The 27,471-nt window shown below is 38.5% G+C and overlaps 1 protein-coding gene across 2 annotated transcripts in view; it reads left to right on the top strand.

Moving 5' to 3' along the window:
• Lrr47 (Leucine-rich repeat 47) overlaps positions 1 to 17,212 on the top strand; it is a 112,771-nt gene extending 95,559 nt beyond the window's left edge. For both annotated transcript variants that reach the window (XM_067144713.2, XM_067144714.2), the window contains exon 6: positions 16,477 to 17,212. In XM_067144713.2, coding sequence (XP_067000814.1) covers positions 16,477 to 16,747 — 271 coding nt within the window. In that variant the 3' untranslated portion in view covers positions 16,748 to 17,212. The remainder of the gene's footprint in view (positions 1 to 16,476) is intronic.
• Positions 17,213 to 27,471: the final 10,259 nt, after the last annotated feature.

Genomic DNA, 27,471 nt, shown 5'->3' with positions numbered 1-27,471 from the left:
TATGAGGTGTTATGTGGTCAACACAATGAATCCTCTTGGCCATTATTCTTGGCTTGCTAGACCATGACTGCCATCTCACCGTCAGATAGCTTCTCATATGTAATCATGCAGGCTGTGTGAACCTCAAACCAGCCCTCAGATCCAGGTAAAAATCCCTGACCTGGCTGGGTAAGAGGCAGGCATGCTACCCCTACATTGCGGGGCCAGCCTCTGTATTTATACAGTTTGATCAAGTCCACTCTCTGCAGTGAAACCGATAACGCTACTAGCTGCTGTCCTGGGATGGGCAAGACTTGTTATGAGGGCTGTAGGTGGTTAAAACAGTACATGAAGCTCATTTCCATTAGGTGTTTGCCTGAAAAGACTTGTACAACATCGGGAGGAGTACACAAATTTAAGTATAACTACGCTTTTGTAACGCACGGTATTTCTGTGAGCTATTGATATTGTGTAATATAGATCTGTTTCTGTAATTATTTTGCTACTGCCTTTTCGAATCCATTTTGTGAGGTCATGATGGAAAACTATTAAATTTGATTCCCGGCCGGGCCAGGGATTTTAACCTTCATTGGTTAACTCCGATGGCTCGGGGGCTAGGTGTGTGTGCCGTCTTCATCTTTACAATTCATCATAAGTAAGGCCCCATCCTCATAGACGTGCAGGTCGCCTGTACGGTGTCAACTCGAAAGACCTGCACCAGGCTCTTCAGAGGCCTCACACCATTATTATTATTGTTATTATTATTATTGTTGTTATTATTATTATTATTATTATTATTATTATTATTATTATTATCCTTATTAGTTCCAGTCACAGCTGAGTTAGGGTGTTTTAATTATAATGTCAGGCACCCTTTTCTTTTGCTAGTCACAGTCAAGTTGGGGAGTTTTTGTTGTAATAGCAAGCCCCTGTGTGTTACTGCTGTCACAAAGCAGTTGAGGAGTGTACCCTAATTAAAAACACAAAATCTATATATACAAAATAACATGGACTGACTGACTGACTGACTGACCTGACCTGACCTGACCTGACCTGACTCAAAACTACTGGACATAAAGAAGGGAGGATTTTTGGATATTCTGGCACTAAGGGGGTGAAAAGGGGGGTGAATTTTTAAAATGAGGTAAGCTTTACCTCAAAAAATTAAAAGTTTACAGACGTAAAAATTGGTATTTGGAATCTCCTTTGAAAACAAAGAAACACGTATTTTTGTGTTTTTGGATAATCTGATGAATAGGGGGTGAACAGGAGTGACAACGGGGTGAATTTTTTAAAAGACTATATCTGCAAATTATCTCAGACACGTAGCATATTACAGATTTGAAAACTGGTATTTGGAATCCCCTGTAAATGTAAAGAAATATAGGTGATTTGTTTTCAGAAACTCCAGTTGAGGGGAACTAAAAGGGGTGAATTTTTAAAATTAGCATATCTACAGTATATCTCAAAAATGTAACTTGTTGCAGACGTGAAAATTGGTATTTGGAATCTCCTTTAAAAATAAGGAAACGCGTATTTTTTGTTTTCGGAAAAACCCGTAATGTGGGAGGGGGGGGTTGAAAGAATTGAAAAATTAGTAGAATTTTTTTATGAATATATACCAAAAAAACAAAAAAAAGATGTTACAAACGTGTAAACTGGTATTTGGAATCCTTTAAAAATAAAGAAACACGCATTTTTTGGGTGGGGTGAAACCAACTTAACGGGCAGGGGTGGGGTGAAAAAGGAGTTGAATTATTTTCGTGAGGATACTTATATCTGAAAAACTGAAGATGTTACAGATGTGGGAATAGGTATTTGGAATCTCCTTCAAAAATAAATAAACATGTACTTATTTTTTCGACTTGTGAGAAGACCGTTTCTCATATGTACAGTTCTATGTCACATGGTCGTCTTAGCCCTAAAAGGTAATACCACAAAATGATTTACAAAGAATTTCTGGGTTAAATGAATTTCAATTTTTGGGTGAGTTTTTATACTTTAGGAATTTTCAGATAATGTCTTAGTACAATGCCGAGGAATGATTACTTTGATCAAATTACGAAATCCACGCGAGCGAAGCCGCGGGTAATTGCTAGTAAATAAATAAATAAACAAATGAAGGAAAGGATAAATAAAATACACAAATGCAAGGACACTAAAAGAGGTACGAACAGATGGACAACAGGATGTGGAAGGTAGTGTTGGCTACTGAGTGTATGATTCAAAGCACTGTATCGATTCATTCAAGTGTCCCAGTGAATCATTTCACAGGAATGGCAAGCACACTATTCAGCCGACTCACAGCAGACAGTGCTGAGTGGCACAATCACGGATCAGTGAGACACACACGGCTCATTGTCGGCACACTGGATATTGATATAGATATTGATTCCCACAGGGAACCTGAAATATTTGTCCCAAATGAGTAAATTTATAATACCAATATGGCCAGGGAGGCATCAGTTTTTGGTAAGGAGACAAAGTCTCTCATAGTGCATTGGCACTGCCGGTGGCTCCAAGTAGCCTACGCAGTGGCCTCCACGGTATGCACTAGCCATGTGTTTTGGTAGGTGTGCTATTTACCAACTGATGAGTGCAACTTGGCACACTGGGGCAAAATGCTGGCAACCAGGAATGAGTTAGCTGGAAAATTTATTATGTCCAATAACGTACCAAGTATATTGGTACACTGGACATTGGCAGGGAGCCGAACTTCTGCTGCAGCGAGACATACAGTGAACCATGGCACACTGAAATAATCGTACGCAATCACGGATCAGTGAGGAACAACACACACACACACAACTCATTATCGGTACACTGGACATTTGTACAATTTATGAACTTATGAAGTGGACATTGGCGGGGAGCCGAACTTCTGCTGTAGCATCAACACTAGACATGAAGTGGGCTGGAGGAGAAACCTGAATCTGAAAGCTAGATGGCGCATAGGAAAGCAGTTAATAGAAAGAAGACCAGATGGCAGCAGCAAGCATTGAATGTTGCTGCTGCTGTCCGAGCATTACACACTACACAGATGCAATATGACCGGTGACTCTAATGTGCCGTGAATCGGATCACTGTATGAATCAGTAACGTGAACGGTAGCAAATTAATCATTTCAGCAAAATAAATCGAATATCCCATCACTAGTTGATGGTGCTGGACAACCCTGCCAAAAAACATAATCTGGTGACACTTGCACTCTTGAACAAAACAATCAGGTTCCTTACAGTATTGTTTATTAAACATAAAACGTCTGTCCCTTGAAGCGGAAAATTTGGTCTACTGTTAAAATACACAGTTTCATGAAATACAAAATTATTAAAATAACTATTTCACTATGAGAGTGTGAACAGGCACATGGGTTCTTGGTCCTACCCTCAAAACCTGCATCATGTTGCATGTGCCAAATAAACAGAGTGAGGTTTAAAGATGATATCCAAGGAATTTAACATTTTAAAAACATTAGCAGCTTAAGAAACACAAGTAAGCTAATGGACATAAAGGAGATTCTGAAAATATGTGGGGAGATCAAATATAAACAGGATTTTAATTTTAATTTAAATTCATTTATTGAAAAAAAACAATGCAATTACAATTTAATTTTCCACATAGTTTCCTGCTTTGGAAATGCATTTGTCCCAGTGTATGGGCAGCTTTTTGATGCCCTCGTCATAAAAGAACAGAGTCATGTCACCAGCCATTTCCGCGCAAAGTCTTCCACACTCTCATTATCTTCAAATCGTTGCCCTCCTAGAGCTGCTTTAAGCGGTCCGAACAAATGGAAATCGCAAGGCGATAAGTCCAGGCTGTAAGGAGGATGATCAAGTGTAGTCCAGTGTATTTTCTGTAGCTCGGAGACAGACAGAGCTGCAATATGGGGCCGCGCATTTTCGTGGAGGAGGATGACCTGTCGAATTGGTTGGTCTCGTCTTTTGCGGCGATATGCAACCCTCGCCTTGTTCAACAGCTCGCAGTAGTAAGCAGCATTGATTGTGCGTCGTTCGTGGAAAAAATCAATCAGCAAAATGCCTCGCCGATCAAAAAAATGGTTGCAAGAACCTTGCCAGCTGACAATCGAGTCTTGGCTTTCACTGGTGCTGCTTCTTTCCTCTGCCACTCCTTACTGGCTTGTTTAGATTCGTGGGTGTAGTGGTGCACCCATGTTTCGTTGCAAGTGATGAACCGACTCAAAAATACATCACCTTCTTCCGCAAACCTTGCTGTAAGCCTCGGACAGACCTCCAAACGTCTCATATTCAGATTTTCGGTCAAAAGGTGAGGGATCCATCTGGAACACACTTTCTGGAACTGTAGGTCGTTTGTGATGATTGCTTGACAGCTCCCATAACTGATTCCGACTTGTTCTGCAATGTCTGATACTGTCGCCCGTCGATCGTCATCAGTAATGTCTTTAACCAAACAAATGTTTTCGTCTGTAATGCTGGTCCGAGGTTGGTGATCGTGTTGCTGATTTTACACACGTTCTCGTCCTTCCTTGACAACGGGTACATTTAAAGAAAAGTTTTAAGACTCTTTTTATTGTTTGCATAGAATGCGTATATCACCAAGAGTATTTAACTTACGACTATGTTTAATGTCTCAGTTTACAGATAAAAGAGGAGGCTACGTGTTGCAAAATAAAAATTAAAAGTCTGAAATGTAGTTTTTATGAAATAGCGCTGCAGAGTAGGGCAAAATTTGTGCTGAACATGTAAATATGTGATGTCACACGCATATTCCGTTAGAAAATGGCGCCGTGTTGACTCGCATGCTCAGTTGGAGGTTAGGGGTCATTATGAATACATCATGCTCAGTTGTATAGAATAAAAAGTTTAATAATGAAAAAGAAAAATTTGATTAGGATTTGGCAAAAAAGTGCAAAAAAAGAACTGTAATGAGAAAAGTTAATGAGAGAGGAATAAAAGAGATGAAGCAAGAGCGTAATTGGCATTACTGTGAGAAATTGAAACAGCTAAAACAGTTTACAATAAGTAACTACTTTGCTCATAATATTACTCCCAAACTCTTAAATTATGTCTTGTATTTCTCATATCACAGACCCATACTACACAGAGTTATTTCCTGCATTCCAAGTGTAGCACGTTCCATTGAATAAAATATATTATCTACATAATATTTGTCTTTTATTTCTAATGAGTAAGTCTACAAAACCCTCAAAATCCTGGGGTTGTTACGGTAGTGACAACCGAATGCTTTGGCAGGCCAAGTCCAGCCCCTAATCTAGACAGATGGTGTATGACATTGTTAAATAAAGATACCGTGCTCAAATTTTACATTGATAACAGTTTGAAGCTATCCCATGTGCATGATGTGTACATATTCTCTCAAGGTTTCGTCCTAAAAGATTACATTCATGATAACATTTTAGACCAACAAAATGCTATTCCAAAACCGTATAGTGATTTGTACAAGCTAATGAACAATGCCGCGTATGGTAAAACGTGTAAAAAAAAATATTCAAATGTAAGAAGTTTATTGTTTTAAAAGTTAACATCAATACTGACATTTGGAGAGGTAATTCTTTTTTTTCCTAAAAATTGATTATTACTACATGTGTGGGTTTGAAAATACAGAGGTTTATTTAAATAAATCTATCCAGTTAGGATTTGTGATCTTAGAATTTGCAAAATTAGAAATTTATCACTTCATTCTATGCTAGCATGCTAGACTGGAAAAGATAAATATTTATTTGTTTCTAAATATATTCAAGCATGTTAAATAAAGATGGATATGTGGTACACAATATCGTGCTCAAATTTTACATTGATAACAGTTTGAAGCTATCCCATGTGCATGATGTGTGTTATTCTCTCAATGTTTCGTCTTAAAAGATTACATTCATGATGATCTGGTGATCTTTCAAGAACGAAACATATCATTCTATTTTTAATTAAGTGGGTTTTTTTTTTCTATTTGCTTTACGTCGCACCAACACAGATAGGTCTTATGGCGACGATGGGACAGGAAAAGCCTAGGAATAGGAAGGAAGTGGCCGTGGCCTTAAGTAAGGTACAGCCCCAGCATTTGCCTGGTGTGAAAATGGGAACCCACAGAAAACCATCTTCAGGGCTGCCGACAGTGGGATTCAAACCAAATATCTCCCGGATGCGTGCTCTCAGCTGCGCACTCCTTACCGCACGGCCTACTCGCCTGGTAATTGTGGTTTTTTTTAAATAGGCGTCTGTACTCCAGAGGAGCGGCCTCATTATCACCTCACTGGATCACATCCAGAGTTGTAATTCGGGACCTAGTCCCACACAGGTGACACCTTGACAGTCAACCATGGAAGGTCTTTTAAGGAATACTCCACCGGCTGAACCAAGAGTTCAGAGAAGGCAGCATTCGGATACGGTGGGCTGCCACCTGAAAGATACCGTGAAGTCGGAGGCACGGAAATACCCCAGTACTACAAACACGAATGAGACAAAATCAAGAATCAAACCAAAGCAGATAACATACTTCTCTACACACAACATAAACTCACTCATGCAAACCGGTAAACTAAAAGTGATCACCGACATAATGGACCAACACAAAATTCTTATCATGGGATTACAGGAAATTAGAAACACTGACCAGGATGCCTTGGAATCTCAAGGGTACAGACTTTATAAAGGTATACCCGGGAAGAGAGTGATGAAGAATGTCCCACAATTTGGAACAGGATTTTTGGTCAGCCTTAAAATAATAAACTCAGTTCAAGAATTCAGATCACAGTCTCCACGACTCTCAACGCTCACCTTAAAGGCATCTAATAAAATCTATACTATAATAAATGCCCATGCTCCCACTAATGATAAAAACAACTCCTCAAAAGACCAGGAGGAAACAGGAGAATTTTGGGACCTATTGGACCAGACCATAGATAACATCCCCAAACACCATATAAAATTATTAATAGGCGACTTCAACGCTCAACTAGGCAGAGAAAGAAAATACCGTGACATCATCGGAAAATGGCCAGCACACAAGAAAACAAATAAAAATGGAGAGAGACTAGTTGACCTGTGTAGAAACCATAATTTAATCTCAAAATCTACATGTTTTAAGAGGAAACCTCAAAAACTCAAAACATGGAAACACCCTGACTACACTAAAGGAGAATGGCAACTGGACCACGTCTGCATGGACAAATACCACCACAAAGAGATCTATAACGTCAAAGTCCTCCGAGGAATAGGCACAGGTTCAGATCACTACGTAGTTAAAATTAAAATTAAACTCACTCCCCAGAGGAGACAACAAAAGCAAGCCCTTAAAACTAAAAGAAAAATAGATCCTACCCAGCTAATCAACAACAAAAATTACCAGAAAGCAACTGAAAAAATAAAAATCACAGACAAACTTGAAGACTTAGTACACAACCTTAAACAAATTGCAGAAGACCTAGCTCCAATTAAACCACGTAAAAAACACCAATGGTGGAACAGTGAATGTGATGAAACAGTGGAGAAAAGACATCAGGCATGGCTATTACATCAGTCCCAAAAGACAGAAATATCCTATCAAAAGCTAGTAAAACAGAGAAAAGAAACTACCCAAGTCTTAAGAAGAATAAAAAGACAACATCATAAGGACACCCTGCAGTTAATTGAAGAACAGTTCAGTAAAACTAAATCAAGGGACTACTACAAAACCTTCAGAAAGCAGCTCCAAAAATATGAACCCCCGACCCTACTGATGAAGGATGAAGATGGTAAGCTGGCCCATAACAATAAAGACAATGCAGAAATTCTGGCTAAACATTTCAACAAGGTTTTAAATTGTGAGGAACCTACAGAACTCCTTCATTTGGACACCAACACCCCGATAAAAACATCACCAGAAAACATCAATCCCCCCACAATAAAGGAAGTCTACCAGGCTCTGAATAAATTAAAAAACTACAAAGCGCCAGGAGAAGATCAGACCTTTGCGGAAATCTGGAAATATGCAGGAAACTCAGCAAAAGTTGCCCTCCATCAACAACTTGTCTCTATCTGGATTAAAGAAGAACTACCAGAACACTGGACAACAGCCCTCATTCATCCTCTGCACAAAAAAGGGGACAAAACCGACCCTAATAACTACAGGGGAATCTCTCTCCTAGATATAACATACAAAATATTTTCAATCATCATCCTTAATAGGATAAGTTTACAACTTGAGAAAGAACTAGGAGAATATCAAGGAGGTTTCAGACCCTGGAGGAGCTGTCCTGATCAGATCATGAGTCTTAAGTTGATAATGGACTATAACAGGAGAAGAAACAGAGATATGGTGATAACATTTGTAGATTTCAAGAAAGCTTATGATTGCATCCATAGAGAATCTCTGTTTAAAATTTTAAGACACCTTGGACTACACCCCAAATTAATAAACATGATAAAATTGACTCTCACCAATACCAAGTCAAAAGTGAAGTTTAGGGGTGAAACATCAGAGACATTTGAAATTAAAACTGGACTACGGCAGGGAGATGGGCTCTCACCACTATTATTTAACTGTGCTCTAGAAATGGTAATGAGGGAATGGTTTAGAAAATGTCCCCCCAAAATAAAGATTGGCCGAAAAATCAAAACAAATTGCCTGGGTTTTGCTGACGATTTAGCATTACTAGCAGTGGACATAAAAGAAGCAAAAACCCAGATATCAGAACTTCAAAACATTGCAAGTAAAATTGGCCTCAAAATATCATTTGAAAAAACAGAAATTATGCCCCAAAAACCAACACAGCTAAAAGAAGTCACCATAAATGGTAATAAAATCAAAATAGTAACTCAGTTTAAATATCTTGGAGAAGTAATAACACATAACTTAAATGAAAAAATCTCAATCCAAGTAAGAACAAATAGATTAGCTAAAGCACAAAAATTAACATGGGATATCTACAAAAAGAAATGTCTATCAATAAATACAAAAATAAAACACTACAACACAGTTATAAAACCGGAAGCTACATATGCAGCAGAAACACTCTTTTACCTGAATAAACAATCAAAGACTGGCAGACTTCAGAAAATTGAAAGGAGGATTGGAAGAACCTGTATCAACAAAAAATATCAGAAAGATGGACAGTGGCGGTTAATACCTAACAAAGTCGTGTACAAAGAGCTAGAACCCATTACAGATACTATGCGTAAGAGGAGACTGGGATTCTTTGGACATATCATGAGGATGCAGGACTCGAGACTTCTGAAACAACTAGTACAACACAATCTCGTCTCAAAAAATACCACAACAGGATGTAAATGGATCAGAGAAGTAAGAGAGGATCTGAAGGAAATAGGCCTTACAACAGAAGACACCAAAAATAAGATAAAATTGAATACAAAACTCAAGAATACAAACCTCCGCTTTACCCTTACACAAAACAAACCAACAACACGCACATTTTCAACTGAGGAAAGGGCACGAAGATCGGAGCGTCTGAAGAAGTACTGGGAGGACCGCAAAGCCCGAACAATCCCTTCAAAGAGACCTGAACGACGGACTGACTAAAGTGATCCTATGTGGTCATAAAAGAAGAAGAAGAAGAAGAAGAAGAAGAAGGGTTGTTTATAGTCACTTTAACTCCAAGGTCTTATCGTGATTCTTACATATGATTACAGAATAATAATAATTATTATTATTGTTGTTGTTATAAAAAATATAAGGAAAATATAAATATAATGTAATTAGATTTTGGCGTGCAAGCCAGTGTCCTTAAGGAAGTTGATGACTTGCTGACTCAGTGCTGGAGAAGCCAGTGTCACTTCCATTTCCTTAGGTATGTTTGTGGTGTTGGCACCAATGGTGATACAGTTGACATTCTGAGATGATATGCTTGACAGTGAGAGAGCAGTTACATTTACTGCAGGTGGGACGTTGTTTCTTTTCTAGGAGATAGTTGTGGGTGATCTTCGTGTGTCCTATCCCTAGTCGGGAAATTAAGACTTGTTCATGTCTGGTGAGGTTTTGGAGAGGATATGTTCTCGTAGATATTATTTTAATTTTTTTTTTGGAGGTTGCTAGTGGAAGTTTTAAGCCAGTTCATTTTACATTGTTCATGTAGTTTGATTTTGATATAAGCGATGATATCAGAATGTACTGTGGCAATTTGTTGGTCGTTGATTGGAAGACTAGTAGCCTCTTTTGCTGCTTAACCTTTTAAGTGCTGAGTTACCAATTGACTGTTTGGTACCTCAGTGCTGAGTTTTTTCATTCGTATGTAAAAAATTTTGTAGAAGCCTTAATTTTTAACTTATCAGTGATTAGCTTAAAATGTTTATAAATGTTGGTTGATTATAAATCTAAATGCAAATTGGAAATCCCACACTTATGTTCAATATTATTTTGAGAGTAAACAAAATTACACTCATGTGCCCCTGTGTGCATTATATTTATACAAAGTAAAGAGTCAAAAATAATATAATTTCCTAAAATCTGTAGGCAACTAATACATGTAACTTCTTAGAAGTATATAAGTTGATATTTTAAAATGCTTCCCAAACCTGGAATGTGGTGATAGTTAAATGTTTTCTACTGGTTTTTTGTGATGCCGATTTGTTCAACTATCTGCACCAACTCCACTGGCAAAAAAGTTTCTAAAAATCAATGATTTTCGGGTCGTCATCAAACACTACTTGGCCCTCAGAGCCTGTCACAGTTACTTGAAACTCTGGTGAAGAAAAGTAATCCGTCCGCCACGAAAATAGTGATAAAATAGCTTTTGCACTCACCGTGTTTTTCTACTTTCGTTTATAAAGAGGCTCTGTTTCTATCTTACATACAATATTTTCGGCACACTCTCTATCACTCTCAGTTTCAAAATCGCTTAACAGTTCCTTAAAATGATCATCTCCGTCATCACTTTCCGCTGTGGTTATTAACTGAAAGATTCTGTGATCGGAAATAGCATTGCTGCAAGAGCAAATAGATTGTTGATCTGCCATGTTTGTTTACATCACAGATGAACTCCACAGATGTCTACAAAAAGCTCTGTAAGTTACTTTCTGAAGCAATAATCTCTAATCAATTAGTTCTACAAAATGCCCAACAGATGGCAGAACATGTCAGAGATCAAATTCGCAGTAGAAAGTGAACCGGGAAACTCGAAAAAATTAAAATTCTCGCGCACCGTCTATAGACGGGCGTAGCACTGGTAGACCGGCCGCGTCAGCCCGTCTATATGTTAAAAATTAAATAATTGAAAAGGAGGTTCAACCTATTCAATACTTAAAAGAAAGAAATGTAGTAATTACATTCTTATTTAAATGGGACCGGTTTCGACCTTAGTCCAGGTCATCATCAGCCGTAAAAACATGTACAATGTTTATGAATATTGGAGGTCAGTTTCACACTCTGATAGGCACAAAGACACGACACCACATTCTGTCATGCACAAAGTCACAACACTATCAACTAATATACGAAGATCAAAAATAACTTGAAGTCGCAGACGAATAGATTTGTAGTAGAAAGACGCCAGCTCCTGGTGATCAGCGCGGCACATTCGAGGTCATGCGCTGCGGTCGAACGCCAAAGTAGAGTGGAGAATGTTTTGAAGGTCCAGAATTTATCACGGTTACGGGAAGTTAAGTACGTATATAAAAATATACGACGCAAATCAGTATAATTGAATGAGTACTTGTACTCCTGCTAAGTTCTTGGAAAACAGTTGACTTGAAAAAACATTTTTATATACGTACTTAACTTCCCGCAACCATGATAAATTCTGGACCTTCAAAACATTCTCCACTCTACTTTGGCGTTCGACCGCAGCGCATGACCTCGAATGTGCCGCGCTGATCACCAGGAGCTGGCGTCTTTCTACTACAAATCTATTCTTCTGCAACTTCAAGTTATTTTTGATCTTCGTATATTAGTTGATAGTGTTGTGACTTTGTGCATGACAGAATGGGGTGTCGTGTCTTTGTGCCTATCAGAGTGTGAAACTGACCTCCAATATTCATAAACATTGTACATGTTTTTACGGCTGATGATGACCTGGACTAAGGTCGAAACCGGTCCCATTTAAATAAGAATGTAATTACTACATTTCTTTCTTTTAAGTATTGAATAGGTTGAACCTCCTTTTCAATTATTTAATTTTTAACATCAATAATTTCAATACGGAACAATGAAATTTTTATCTTTAAAAGCCCGTCTATAGGCGGGCGTAGCGCTCATCGGGTTAATCAGCTGATTCATTGCCTGGTATTCCTCTGTGAGATGGTATCCACATAAAAATAACATTTTTTCCTGCAATCTTGATCTTGTGGTACAGCACTTGAATTTCTTTAACAAGGAGGTTTGTTGTTGATGGATTTTGTATTGAAGTTAATGCACTTTTGGAATCAGAGAATATTATGAATGAGTTATTGTAGCTTGCCTTTGATATATGAATCGTGCCCTGTTTAAGAGTATACAGTTCACTTGTAAAAACTGTGAGAAGATCTGGTAATCTGTATAGCTTACTATAGTCTTTACATTTCACTGCACAACCATTTTTCTCATTGAATTTTGATCCATCAGTATAAATTGCACTATACGATGAGTATCTATTGCAAATTTTATTAAATAACTGTTGGGATTTTGCTGTGTCAGTTTGAGCTTTAAGATTGTTGTTCAATTCCCAGTTGCATGGAGGCAAATGAGCTTTCCACGGAGGGGTATCTAGGGAGTTGTATGGAAGTAAAATGAGTGGAAGGCTGAGGTTTAGTTCTTTGAGAAGATTGTATATTCTGATGTTAAAGGGTTGGGGTTGAGATCCAGTTAGTTTTCCTTTATGTCTCTTTGAAAATAGGAGATTTTAAGTATTGGTTTCCTTTATGTCTCTTTGAAAATAGGAGATTTTAAGTATTGGTTACTTGTGCCAGCTATCCTGAGTGCGTATGTCAAACTCAGCTGTTTACATCTGATTTCAAAGAGCTGAGGATTGGATGGTATCAAGGATCTTGAGAGTAGATGGTCAGGCAGAACAATGTACTATACTGTCATAATCCAGTTTCGCTCTGATTGTGGCTCTGTATGTGTTTATTAGGACTTGGTAGTCTGTTCCCCAGTTTTTTTGCTGAGAGAATTTTCATGATATTCATTCTTCTTTGACACTCATCTGTAAGATTTTTAAAGTATGGGGTCCAGGTGAGCTTGTTATCGAATAGAAGTCCTAGAACTTTAATAGTTTTAACTGATTCAATTTTATGGTCTTCCATATATAATTCAGTGTTAGGGATGGTATGTTTATTTTTGGAGAAGAGAATACATTTTATTTTAGTTTTAGAAAATTTGAACCCTGTGGTTTTAGTCCACTTTTGAATATTTACAATAATTGATTCTTGTAATAAGAGATGAGTCGTCGTAACGCTTTTCCTGGGTAAAAGTTTATCAAATTGTCAGCAAAAAGGCAACACGTAACTGGTGAGTGGATGTTAGAGACTATACCATTATTTGCCACAAGAAACAGTGTTACACTGATAACTGATCCTTGTGGGACTCCATTGTTGATTACTACTTCCTTTAACAGCATTCCATTTACTCTAACTTGAATTTGGCGCATTTGGAGGAAATTATAAACGAAATATAGGATATTTCCAGATATATTATGTGTCATTAATACTTTGATTACATAATCTTTCCATACCATATCATATGCCTTATTAATATCTAAACTGACTGCTATTAGGTGTCGGTTATTGAGGAACGCTTCCTGTATTTCAGATTCCAGACTTATCAAAGTGTCTCTTGTTGAGTGTGCTTTACAGAACCGGTTTTGCACATTACTGAAGAAATTTATGTGCTCAAGATACCAGCGTAATCTTCTGTTGACTATTTTCTCCATGAGTTTACACACTGCATTAGTTACAGCAATAGGATGATAATTTTCTGCAATTGAGTTGTCTTTCCCTAGTTTGGGTATTGGAACTACAATGGCATTGCACCATTGATCAGGAAAAGTCTTAGAACTCCATATGTGGTTGAAAATGGCCAGAAGATAATTTATTGCATTTAGTGGAAGGTGTTTTAGAAATTCATAAGGGACTGTATCTGGGCCAGGACTAGATTTGCCACATTTGTCAAGTTCAATAATTATTTCCTGTAGTTGAAAAGCATTGTTTAGATTATAGTTGGAGTCAGAGATGGCTTTTCTTTGATCAATGGATTCACTGGATTTCTTTGTATGGAGAAATCTTTTGGAAGTGAAACGTTGTTAGGACAATATTTGACCAGATGTCCTTCAGTATAGCAAAGAAAACAAGTGGGTGAGTCGAATGATAGGTAAATCCAGTAGTTAGTACCATAGTATTCAATATGGAGGGTTTCAGAGAGTTTATCAAAGTCTTCATTTTGAATGTACATTTGTCTTCGAAAGCTTAAAATGTGGGAGAATCGTGGAATTGACAAGCCTGCTCTACTTGGGGTAATCCTAGACATGATTTTCACACAGAGTTTTAACAATTCCTCTTCGATAACATAGTTTGGGATCACAGGATAGACGTTGGATAATATAATGCGCCTTTTTTTTTTTTTTTTTTTTTTTTTTTGTTAAAAGGAGTCGTATTTCCAGTGATACATTGTTTATTAAGATCTTAGGGTTTGTCGGTATCAGATTTTCAACAGTTTTCTTACTTGAGAGAAAGTTGGATATCCTTCCGTTCGATATACATGAAACAAACCGAAGGCTGCTAGGGGTTGTAAGTTTCCCTATAGCTAGCACATAATCCTTGATACTGATCCCATCATGAGATTCGATTATAATAACTTGTTCTTTGGAGGGGTACGACTGTATTGCAGCAGAATAGCTTAAACTTGAATGATGTTTGTTACTAGACCTAGTTGTGATGGTTGTCTTTTGGTTACTTGATGCACTGTTGGGATGTGGAGGGTTATTTACAGTGTTGTTATTATTTATTGGCTTACTCGGTGTCCGTTGAGAAAAAATATCATTGATTTTTTCATTCATTGAACTCAATAGATGCCGACCTCTATCAACAGAGGTGGCCATTTTGAGTGGGTCAGCAAAGGGTTGTAGGTTATCTGTATAGATTTTCACTTCTTACAAAGACCACAGATATAATGTTAGGTATCTTACTTACAAGAATGTAGTAGGTGATCCAAAATTTACTTCTGATCACTCGTACACCAATGTAACGATTACGAACCTATTATATAGCAAAACTTGAGCAAGAGAATTACTCGTGAACATCATCAGTCACTGCCTTCTCAATCCAGTCTCCTTAATTATGTAGTTTCTTTTTCATGTATAATTTTGTTATCATATGCTTTCTTTTTCAGGTAGTTTCAAAATGTATTTATTCATGAGTTAGTTTTGACAGGCTGAAGAACCTCCTCAATCACGTAACATAGCCATTCCATTGCCATGCAGTTGACTCAACTGAATGTTTATGCTCAAGAGCTTATTTGTACCCTGAGCAGTGCACAGAACCCTCAAGTGGCATTTCAGCAAATTGAGATCCTGATGAGTCTGTAGCCTCTGCAACTTTCATGAACTTCTGAGTTTATGTTGTTACATGCAGCCATTTTGTGCATCACAGTTAAAGCTCCTACAGTGGACCAGGTAGACCACATATTCTACAGCTATATATGTATCTGAAGCACCTGGTACACTTTTAGATAAAACTTCAAAAAGATAACTCTAATAATTGACATGTTATTTTTTGTGAAGCTCTCAATTGAATGAGAAGGACCTCTGCATGGAATGTACAGTCACTCAAAAAAAGAATGAGCTCATGGTTTTGTGTAAATTCCTTGCAGATACACTTTTCTCAGAAGCAATAGAATATATAGATATAATGTTTATTGTAGGTATTGACAAGGTTTGTATCTACGTGGGAGGTGAATTATATCTTGATAATTATTAAAATTAGATATAATAAAATATTAAATGAGAGGATACCATGCACTCGTTCCTTTTTCTTTATTGAGTGTACATCGTAAGAATAAAATAAAAAGCGTAACTTGGGAAAAGATGACCTTAAATTGGTGATAAGTAAAGGTACCTTTCATAAGGAACCTATTTCATTAAAATATCTTGTAAATGTACCGAGCGGAGTGTCCGCATGTATTGACACATTACGACTGTGGAGCCAAGCTCTATGTTCAGGAGAAAATGGGTTCGCACCTTACAGTCAGCTGTCCTGAGAGGTTTTCTGTGGTTTCTCATTTTCACTTCCAGGCAAATGCTAGAACATTTCCTATTCATAGGCCACAGCTGATTCCTTCCATCTCCTTACCCAATTTCATTCACCTTCATTAATTTCATCTTTATTAGCTCCTCAGCTGAGGTTGGTGACAGGAAGGGAATCCAGCTGTAAAAACATGCCATATAATTTCTTCTCACCTCATCCCTGATGCCATATCAATATCAGGAAACAGGCCTTAGGGTAGGCATGTATGCATTTTGTACATTTGTGTCTCATAGTTCTTAACATTTTAGTCTTCTTGTTACACTTTTATTGTGATTGGTGTTGAAATGTTTTGTTACAGGGTACCATACACTCATCATGATGTGCCATTATGCATGAGCCATTACCTTGACACAGCCAAATATTGTGTCTGCAGATCGGCATGTTTCGATGAACGTTTTGAAAGTTTCTGTGTTTTCAACCTTATGGACATCTCTAGCTCTGTAACACATGAAGTTGGTCGATCGCAGATGGTCCCAATGCAGATAACATTTTGTTCTGTGAAATGCCGTTTCAAATACAAAGGAAATGATCACAGCTGTGGAATGCTGACTCATTCTTATGCTTACTAAGTGATATAACTGCATACAAAAATTTAATTGGATTTGTGGTAACAGAAGTTGTAATACATGTACTCTTCATAAGAAATTTTGTATTTTAAAGGGATATTATGTGTATATGGTTCTTCTGTAAAGACATTTTAAGAGCATAGGTATATTATGGAGTTCAAGCAACAATACTAAATATCAAACTTTCAGTGCTGTTTTTGTTGTTAACTACATAATACTTTTTGACTTGTTTCTCCTTCAGAAACATTTCAGATTATTAACCTTCTGTTTCCTAGTAAATATGTCATGAACTTGTCAAATCCCCACTTAATATTTTAAGATTTCGTTGTTGAGAGAATCCAGTACGGTATATTGTATTGAAGTCAAATACATTGTGATTATAGTGGGTTTTTTAATTGATGGAAATATATTATTTCCTTGTCCTTGGTTCAGTACTCTTTGCAGACAATAAAACAATATTTAACTGAACTAATTTTTGTTCTACATATATTTCTGATGTTTCCCCAAAAGAGATTGTTAGCAGTTTGTGGTAATTATGCAGACAGTTCTATAACATGTCGTTATTTCTTCACTCAAGGTTGCACAGTCTCTACTATTATGCTTTCTCCTTGCAGATTTACTAGATGAAAATAATGTGGTAATATGTTGATATTACGATTTGTTTAAATATGAAAGGTGCACATTTTATTTATTCATTTGCATATTTACACCCATATTAGAGCACTTAAATCAAACCATATACATCTAGGTCTTCAAAGAATTAACTGAGAAGTTAGCTTTCATCATCTTCCTCCTCTCCCAAAACCTCTTCATTCTTCCCAACCTGGCTGCCTTTTCTTCATCACATACGATGTACTAGCTGTTACCTGCAGCTTCTTTCACTAAACAGCTAACACATTTGTGCTGACGATGTAAAGTTGTACATCCCCACAAAAGCAACAGATTTTCGACAGCAATCGAGAAAATTAACATGGATCTTGAGGCCGTAAGCAAATGGACTTACTTTAAACCCAAAGGAATCCCAAACCATAGCAGTTGCCCAACCAAGACTTTTTTCCAGTAACTACCACATGTCCATCCTTGACATATGTCAAAACAATGTTTTGTTCTTTTGTGAGAGTAAGCATTGATCAGCACCTCTCATGGTCACATCAGACCATATCGTGAGTGTTTGCCATGTTGCACACTTCAAACAGTGTCAGATTTACTTTCTCATTCAGTTTAAAGAAGAAACTAGTCGAAACCTTGTTCTTGCAATATTCGACTACTGTGACGTAGTTTACAAAAATGCAAAAAACAAACTACGAGACAAACTATAACATGCATGGAATGCCTGTGTAAGATTTAAATGTAATTTGAAATTTTCAGATCATATTACCGAGTCTTACGTTGATCTCAGGTGGCTATGCCTTGAAGGCAGACGCACACTGCATACCTTGACTTCAGTGCACCAAATCCTTACCTTACAATCCCCAACCTACCTGTATGAACGATTTCATAGCCTCTCTGAACACCATGAGAAAAATACCAGATCTCTTAACACGACATTGCTCACTATTCCTAAGCATAAAACCTCGACCTACAACAATTCCTTCACTATTGAGACCAGCCGTGAGTGGAACTTCCTTATTTTTATTATTATTATTATTATTATTATTATTATTATTATTATTATTATTATTATTATTATTATTATTATTATTATTATTATTATTATTATTGTTGTTGTTGTTATTGTTATTGTTATTGTTGTTGTTATTGTTATTGTTGTTGTTATTATTATTATTGTTATTATTATTATTATTATTATTATTACCATCATATCATCCATTGTTACCATTAGAGCAGTAGTAGTACTGGGCTGTGGTTCCCTGTATAGTAATCCTTATCCCAATCCCTATGTAATGTTGTTTGCCCACACTCACAGCATGAGAACTGAAACTTTTGTCAATATGGGAAATTTCTGGTAGTGAATGTTATATTGCATAGTTATCTATATTATTATTATTCTTGTTGTAATTTAATTTCTTTTTAGGTATTATATTATTGTACTTATGGTTCATGGTGTGGGTTACGGTAGTCACATCCTAGTTCGTAAATCATGGGCAATGGCTGAATGGCCTAGTAAGTGGTCCTGAGAGTCGGGATACCAGTTGCTATGGAATGGGAGCGGGCATCTCGGACATATTCTGAGTCATGGCCCTCTTCGTGCTCAGGTGGCTAGGACTGTATAATTCACCCGTGGTCCCTAACCCATTAGAGGAGAGATCCTCACTTGGACTATGTGTAAGTAGGGTAGCGTCCTGCTTCATGAATTTACTGAGCTCAGAACATTTTAAGCAAGTCTCAGACCTATGGGAGTAATGGAGTCCCACTCTCATTTGACAGGCCAGGGACTCCTTGGAAACAACTTGGCGAATGAAATGGAATTCGATGGGGAGCTATCAGTATCAACCTTTTATAGGGCATAAGGTCCTCTAGCAACTTATAATTATTTTTTTGTCTTTTCATGACTTATACAACACATGCTGTTGGTGGACTTTGATTTTACAATTACTTATGACTATTTGATCAGTCAAAATGGGTGGTATATTATTGTACCAGTGCCCTACAGCAGTCATGTAAAATCTAAAGTGGGTATGGTACAATAATGTACCACCTCATTGTCCTGAAAATATTACAGTAGATTATGAGTCCTTTATCACATTTGTGATAAAAGAACTCAAAAAATAAATCATGACTCATATCATTTTATTGAAAAATATCAAACACAACTTTCAAGCAGAATTTTCTTTTATGCATTGATGTTTTACTTTACATAACATACTGCACTAAACTGTGAACACTTACTGTTTCGTCTTATGGAAGAGAATAAAACATGACTTACATAGTGCTATGCAGGTTTTACAACACAGTGAACATCTTTTTTTGTACTTCTTTTGTGGCAACCTGAGACATAGCTTACTGACCTAAAAATTTGGATCACTCGGCCAGTACAGTCTCATGCTTGGTAAGGTTTGGAAACCCATTATTATGAGAAGACCTATGAAAGATTTCAATTCTTCAACACTGATGGCAAGATTCACCCCATTTCATATTTCTCATTTATATCGACCTTTGGCCCATAATCTTGTTGAAACTGGGCATTTTTAAATTCATCAGGCATTTTACACAATTTGGTCCATTGATATTGATCTGCTGGGGTATGATGATCATCTTCATCCGATTCAGATGACAACTCGGGTACCGTAATTCCTGCTGGCTAGCAGTTTGCGTGAAGTTTGGATCTACTGCAGACAAGAATTAAAAGTTTGAATTATATTAACATATAATACATTAACAATATAAATCTAAACCTGGTTTCCAGAAAAGGTCAGAAATGAAACAGTGCCCCACATAGCTCCCAAGTTATTGAACTGGGCTGACTGTAGAGGCCTGATATATACCTGCTCTTTCATGACTGAGGATAAGTAAGTAAGTGAATGAATGAATGAATGCATGAGTGAAATAACTGATTATGCGGCTGAAATGGATTGAAATTGAAACCGAAGATCCAGGAGAAAAAGAGCCAGACCTTCACTTTTTCCAGCAAAATTTCCAGAAAATGGACCGATCGAGACTTGAACCCAGGAAAGACAGTGCAAGTCCAATATCTAATCATCCAGGTCACAAAGGGGCTCGATGAACCAAGTAATAACATTCTAAAATACCAGAGTAGGGCAGTGGTACAAATTATTTAGAAAAAATCATGTTAACTTTCCACATTAAGACTGATGATCTCGTTGTTTCTCTGCATCTTACATCATGAATGGGATGGTGTACTGGAATACTATAGTCAGCATCATCATCTCCTCCATCGTCCGACTCAAAGGCTTAGTTTTCGGAGATCGATATCAAAAGATCTTCTATTTCATCTGTAGGCAGACCCTTCATGATCTGATATAGGTGTTGATTCCCATAGGGAATCCGAAATATTTGTCCCGAATGAGTAAATTTATAATAACAATATAAATGGTCCGTTATTGGACATTATAAATTTTCCAGCTAACTCATTCCTGGTTGCCAGCGTCTCGTTCCCGTGTGCTAGGTTGGGCTCATCAGTTGGTACCTAGCACACCTACCAAGACACTGGCTAGTGCATACCGTGGAGCCCACTGCGTAGGCTACATAGAGCCACTGGCAGTGCCAATGTACTATGAGAAACTTTGTCTCATTAACCAAAAATTGATGCCTGCTTGGTCATCAGACGATATTGATGTTGATTCCCATAGGGAATCTGAAATATTTGTCCCAAATGAGTAAATTTATAATACCAATATAAATGGTCCGTTATTGGACATTATAAATTTTCCAGCTAACTCATTCCTGGTTTCCAGCGTTTCGCCCCCGTGTGCTAGATTGGGCTCATCAGTTGGTACCTAGCACACCTGCCAAGACGCTGGCTAGTGGAGGCCAAGAACCACTGGCCAGGAGATTTGGCGGGTTTGGAGGATTTGTAGGAGTTGGATGAGGGGGGAAAACGGTGATGTATTTTGGAGTTGTTTTGAGGGTTTGGCCTCTTGGCTAAGGAGTGTAGCTCTGATCTCGTGCTTTTTATTGAGAATTCCATGAGTTACATATTGAGTTGCATTTAGTTACATATAGGGTTTACAATACAGTTTTACAAATACATATAGTGATGGAAGAGTTGCGAGTTAGACGTGGTGGTTTAGTACTGTAACCTGACAAACCCCGGTCAGATATTATTATTATTATTATTGTCATTATTATTATTATTATTATTATTATTATTATTATTATTATTATTATTTATTCATGTGTATATTTCAATTATGTGTGTATTTAGCCGTCGCGGCTTAGTAACTCTTTTTGGAACTCTCGTTATTATGGATACTCTCTATATTTTATTTGGGACTAGTGTGTTTCGATCACTCAGTTTATCTCCCGGTGGTGTACGTGACGAGTCTCCGAGCGGGGGTTTACGTGTTGACGGAGCTGAGGTGGAAAATTCCAGGAACTGGGCTATTTTAAGATGCTGTTGTGTTGGCTTGGGCTAGTGTGGTGCAAGCACGCGTGAGTAGTTGGAAGTTGCAGCTTGCAGTGTGCAGATGTGATACTGGTGGTAATCTGAGAGGTGTTTTGTACGAGTTGTGGGAAGATGTCCCATGCCATGTTGGGAGTTCGAGATCTGCTGTTGAAGGAACCAGGGAGAAAGATGCTGGAGTGTAACAACATTCTATGGTTATGAATGTTAGCCATATATAATTCTACGGAGAGTCTACGTAAGGTAACGTGTTGGGCCTTTTCAAACTATACCAACGCCATCAGCAAAGTGGAGTCCATTCTTGAAAAATGAGTCATGACTGCGTGTGAATATTTTGCGTTGCGGAATAAACTGAGTACCAGTTATTGAGAGAGAGTTATTTCATAAATTAAGACATTTATTATTTATATCAATATTCTCTTTATTTTGTTATATATGTTCAAGGGTGTATCACGACGAGCTCTGCTCGGATTTCTAGGTAAATACAGATTTAATTGACTAAGTAAATTGTATGAGATTAATATATATTCTGTTTAATTTCTATGGGTGGGGGAAATTACCAGATGGACTCCTTTTCCAATATTAATTTTTTAGGTATCAAGTGATTCAGATCTCCTTGTCACAAGGCAACGACCCTGAAGATGAGTTTCAACAGCCGGCAAAGTTTAAGAATTATTTATTTGTATATTTATGGCTCCCAAATTCCATTAGTCATTATTATTTATATTTATATTTAATAGAAAGATTTCAGTACGGGGTGTTGAAGTATAGTTGGGATGTTAGGAAGTGGAGGGTTGTTGTAATGTTTGTGATGGATGTAGCTAGTAGATGGAGAAGGTCTGATATTGGGAGGGGTGGTAGGAGGAAGTTGGTTTGAGGAATAGGTGGGTGGATGGCTGGCGGAGGTGTGGGGGATGGGGGTGGGCGGGGGGCGACGGTGGGAGTTGTTGGAAGGTAAGCGCAAGGTTGGGGGTGGGGAGCGGGAGTGCTCTACTCGGTGGTGCTGGCTGTGGATTCGGACGCCGGTGGTTATGAGATGATGTGCTTCTTCTCGGAGGGGAGTTGAATGCGTACCATGAATGTCGGGCCGTTCCTGTTGTAGATGCGGTATGCTCTGAGGGCTGTTTTGAGTTCTTCCAGAATGTCACTTGTTGTTATGGCTGGATCAATACCCCGAATGACACAGCTCGGCGCTGGTGGCTGCTGAGGTGCTGGTGTTGTAGCAGTTGCTTCTTCTTGTGTGGCTGGCTGGGCTGTGCTGGTTGCGTCTGCTTGGTTGGCAAGGGGTTGCTGGGTACTAGGTTGTGAGGGGCTTAGGGAAGTAATGGGTATTGACATTATGGGAGAGGGATGGGTGGTCGTCGTGGTGATGATAGAAGTATAGGGAGGAGTGAAGGCCGAGGTAGTGATGGTGGTGGTAGTAGTAGTTATTGATATGGTGGAGGGGGGCGGTGGGGGCTTCTGGGTTGTTTTAGGTTGATATTCAATAACAGTGGGGAGAATGTTAGGGTTATCGCACATTTGCTGCAGAATATATTCTGGGGTTGGCACCACTGTATATTGCCTGTTGTTGATCTTCGCTCCGCCGACTTCCAGGACTGCTGCATTGGCATCGTCACATAGGTAGGTCAAGACTTGCGTTGAAGGCTGGGAAGTTGTACGGTCCATGAGTCTGCGTACATCATGGACTCGGAAGCCGCCCTTTCGAAGCTGGGTCCGGATAACATGTTCTGAGAGATCGGTGTCTACACCTGTGAGGAGGCAGGAATACATGATATTATGGGGAGGCGACAGCCAACTAGGCATCTGCCTATTTATGCTTTCTTGGGCCGACTGAGTTGCAATTAGAGGTGTGGGCACCCCAGCCAAAAAAAATACAGGTGTATTTGGTTGATCCCGAGTTTGGTGAGAGAAGTAGAGGCCACTGCGTAGGCTACTTAGAGCCACCGGCAGTTCCAATGCACTATGAGAAACTTTGTCTCATTACCAAAAATGGATGCCTGCTTGGCCATCAGATGATATAGATGTTGATTCCCATAGAGAATCTGAAATATTTGTCACGAATGAGTAAATTTATAATACCATTATACCCATGGATATAAATGGACCGTTATTGAACATTATAAATTTTCCAGCTAACTCATTTCTGGCTGCCAGCGTTTCACCCCCGTCTGCTAGGTTGGGCTAATCATTTGGTACCTAGCACACATACCAAGACGCTGGCCAGTTCATACCGTTGGAGGCCACTTCGTAGGCTACTTAGAGCCACCGGCAGTGCCAATGCACTATGAGAAACTTCGTCTCATTACCAAAAATTGATGCCTGCTTGGCTGTCAGAAGATATAGATGTTGATTCCCGTAGGGAATCTGAAATATTTGTCCTGAATGAGTAAATTTATAATACCAATAATGAGACAAAGTTTCTCATATTGAATTGGCATTGCCGGTGGCTCTAAGTAGCCTACACAGTGGCCTCCACGGTATGCATTATCCAGCATCTTGGTAGGTGTGCTAAGTACCAACTGATGACCCCAACTTAGCACATGGGGGCGAAACGCTGGCAGTCAGGAATGAGTTAGCTGGAAAATTTATAATGTCCAATAATGGACCATTTGTATTGGTATTATAAATTTACTCATTTGGGACAAATATTTCAGATTCCCTATGGGAATCAACATCTGTATCATCTGATGGCCAAGCAGGCATCAGTTTTTGGTAATGAGACAAAGTTCCTCATAGTGCATTGGCACTGCCGTTGGCTCTAAGTAGCCTACGCAGTGGCCTCCACGGTATGCATTAGCCAGCGTCTTGGTACCTCGTTGTACTTCCTCTTAAAACAACATCACCACCGTAGGTGTGCTAGGTACCAACTGATGAGCCCAACCTAGCACACAGGGGCGAAACGCTGGCAACCAGGAATGAGTTAGCTGGAAAATTTATAATGTCCAATAACGGACCATTTATATTGGTACCTTCATGATTTACCGAAGCAAATTGACCATGACATAACTTGACTGAATTCATTGTATTCCCTTTTGGTTATCAATTGCAAAAAATGTAAGAAAAAGGATCGAATAGAACCCTGGTCTCAGCAGTTTGGACGGAAATCATGAAATATGACTGTATTACGGATGCATACGATAATAAAATTTTGTGTAACTCATGATAAACACACACTCCAGTCGTGAAGGAAAAACTAAAGACTGGTGATAATAAATCAGGTCACAGTTCGAAAATGTCATCAGAGAGGTCTGTTCATTGTCATAATATCTAGAAATCCCTTCTACAGCAATATTATTACATCCAAGGGACGATTAGGCGATGAGCTAAAGCTTCGGCGTGGAGCTATTTGGCCTTAGGTCGTTCTTGCCCTGACTCAGCTGCGTTCTTTATGTTGTAACTCTTGGATGACATTGGTATTGGGAGAACATAGTTGAAAAAATTCACATCAGAGGGCAGACTCATCTAGAATACGCTGCTGAAAAGGAAACAAACCTCTGCAGGCAGGCAACTGAGAAAAAAAATATAATTTGAATCAGCGGATATATCCACGTTCCCCACCGAGCAAGCGACTTGTAGCCGTGGATCTCGCCGCATCACCCACCGAACTGGTTAAGTATTCGTAAGTAATATAATACTATTTATATAGTTATCTATCTTATCAAAAAGATATATACCTTGGACCTGCAAGAAATCTTTTACCTTCTTTGAAATACAGTTGTAATGCAAAGACGAACACAAGCGCACGCTCACGGGTAGACCTCCAAACGGGCGTGGTACAAATGTGTACCATTTTGCAATCATATCTCACTGGACAGAACAGTGGGTTCCTAGACCTCAAACTAGCTGGCAGCACAGTCCACAATTGCTAGCACATCAACCCAGGCATTTGGTACACACTTGTACCACGATATATAAATGATATTGTTAATATAAAAAGGTGGTACAATAATGTACCACATTTTTTATATAGGCTTGTGGAAGAAAGAAAGTAGAACTGCGTGAGTCAGCAAAGAGGATGCATCTTGATGTGCTAGGAGTAAGTGACATTCGGGTAAGGGGAGATATCGTGGAAGAGAGAGGAGATTATGAAGTGTACTGGACGGGTGTTAAAAAGGGAGGGGCAGAGTGTGGGGTAGGGCTGTTCACCAGGATACTATTGCACACAACATAGTTTCTGTTAGGCACGTAAATGAGCGAATGGTGTGGGTAGATTTGGCAGTTGTAGGAATTAGGATGAGAAGTGTCTCAGTGTATTCATTATGTGAGGGTGCAGATGAGGGTGAAATCGACAAGTTTTATGAAGCAATGAGTGACATCGTAGTCAGGGTCAACAGCAAAGATAGTATAGTGCTAATGGGTGCTTTCAATACGAGAGTTGGAAATAAAACTGAAGGATACAAAAGGATGATTGGTAAATGTGAGGAAGATATGGAACCTAATAGGAAATGAAAGCGTTTGGTGGACTTCTGTGCTAGTATGGGTTTAGCAGTTACAAATACATTATTCAAGCATAAGATTATACATCACTACACATGGGAGAGTAGGGGTACCAGAACCATAGAAGACTATATCTTAACAAACTTCGATTTTGAGAAATCTGTGGAGAATGTACGGGTTTTCCAGGGATTTTTCAATGATACAGACCACCATCTGACCTGTAGTATCTCTAGGCCAAGGATATAGAAAGTGAAATCTCTCTGCAAACGAATAAGGATAGAAAATCTCCAGGACGAGGAAATTAGAAGTATATGGATATGTCTAGTGAGAAGTTCTGAACAGTGGACAGAAGCAGGTTCAGGATATAGAAAGAGAATGGATGCCATACAGGGATGCTGTAGTAGAAACAGCAAGGGAATGCCTAGGAACAACTGTGTGTAAAGATGGGAAAAGGCAAACATCTTGGTGGAATGATGAATTGAGAGCAGCTTGTAAACGTAAAAAGAAGGCTTATCAGAAATGGCTCCAAACAAGGGCTAATGCAGGCAGAGAATTGTACATAGATGAAAGAAACAGAGTGAAGCAAATAGTTGTTGAATCCAAAAAAAGAATTTGTGGGAAGATTTTGGTAATAACCTGGAAAGGCTAGGTCAGGTAGCAAGGAAACCTTTCTGGTCAGTAATAAAGAATCTTAGGAAGGGAGGGGAAAAGGAAAGGAACCGTGTTTTGGGTAATTCAGGTGAATTCATTAGATCCCAGGGAATCACTTTACAGGTGGAAGGAATATTTCAAAAATCTTCAAAACATAAAAGGAAATCTTCCTGGTGGTGGCGCGAACAACCAAGTTCGTGGGGAGGAGGAAAATGATGTTGGTGAAATTATGCTTGAGGAAGTGGAAGAGGTGGTAAATAAACACCATTGTCATAAAGCAGCAGGAATAGATTAAATTAGACCTGAAATGGTGAAGTATAGTGAAAGGCAGGGATGAAATGGCTTAACAGAGTAATAAGATTAGCATGAAATGTTGGCAAGGTATCTTCAGATTGGACAAAAGCAGTAATTGCACCGTACTATAAGTAAGGGAACAGGAAAGATTGCAACAACTATTGAGGTATCTCACTGATTAATATAATAGGTAAAGTATTCACTGGCATCCTGGAAGGGAGGGTGCAATCAGTAGTTGAGAGGAAGTTGGATGAAAACCAGTGTGGTTTCAGACCACATAGGGGCTGTCAGGATCAGA

The sequence above is a fragment of the Anabrus simplex genome, chromosome 1, assembly GCF_040414725.1.
Source record: "Anabrus simplex isolate iqAnaSimp1 chromosome 1, ASM4041472v1, whole genome shotgun sequence".
NCBI classification, from domain to species: domain Eukaryota; kingdom Metazoa; phylum Arthropoda; class Insecta; order Orthoptera; family Tettigoniidae; genus Anabrus; species Anabrus simplex.
The sequence above is the reverse complement of the archived record's forward strand: the minus strand, read 5'-3'. Positions and strand labels throughout refer to the sequence as shown.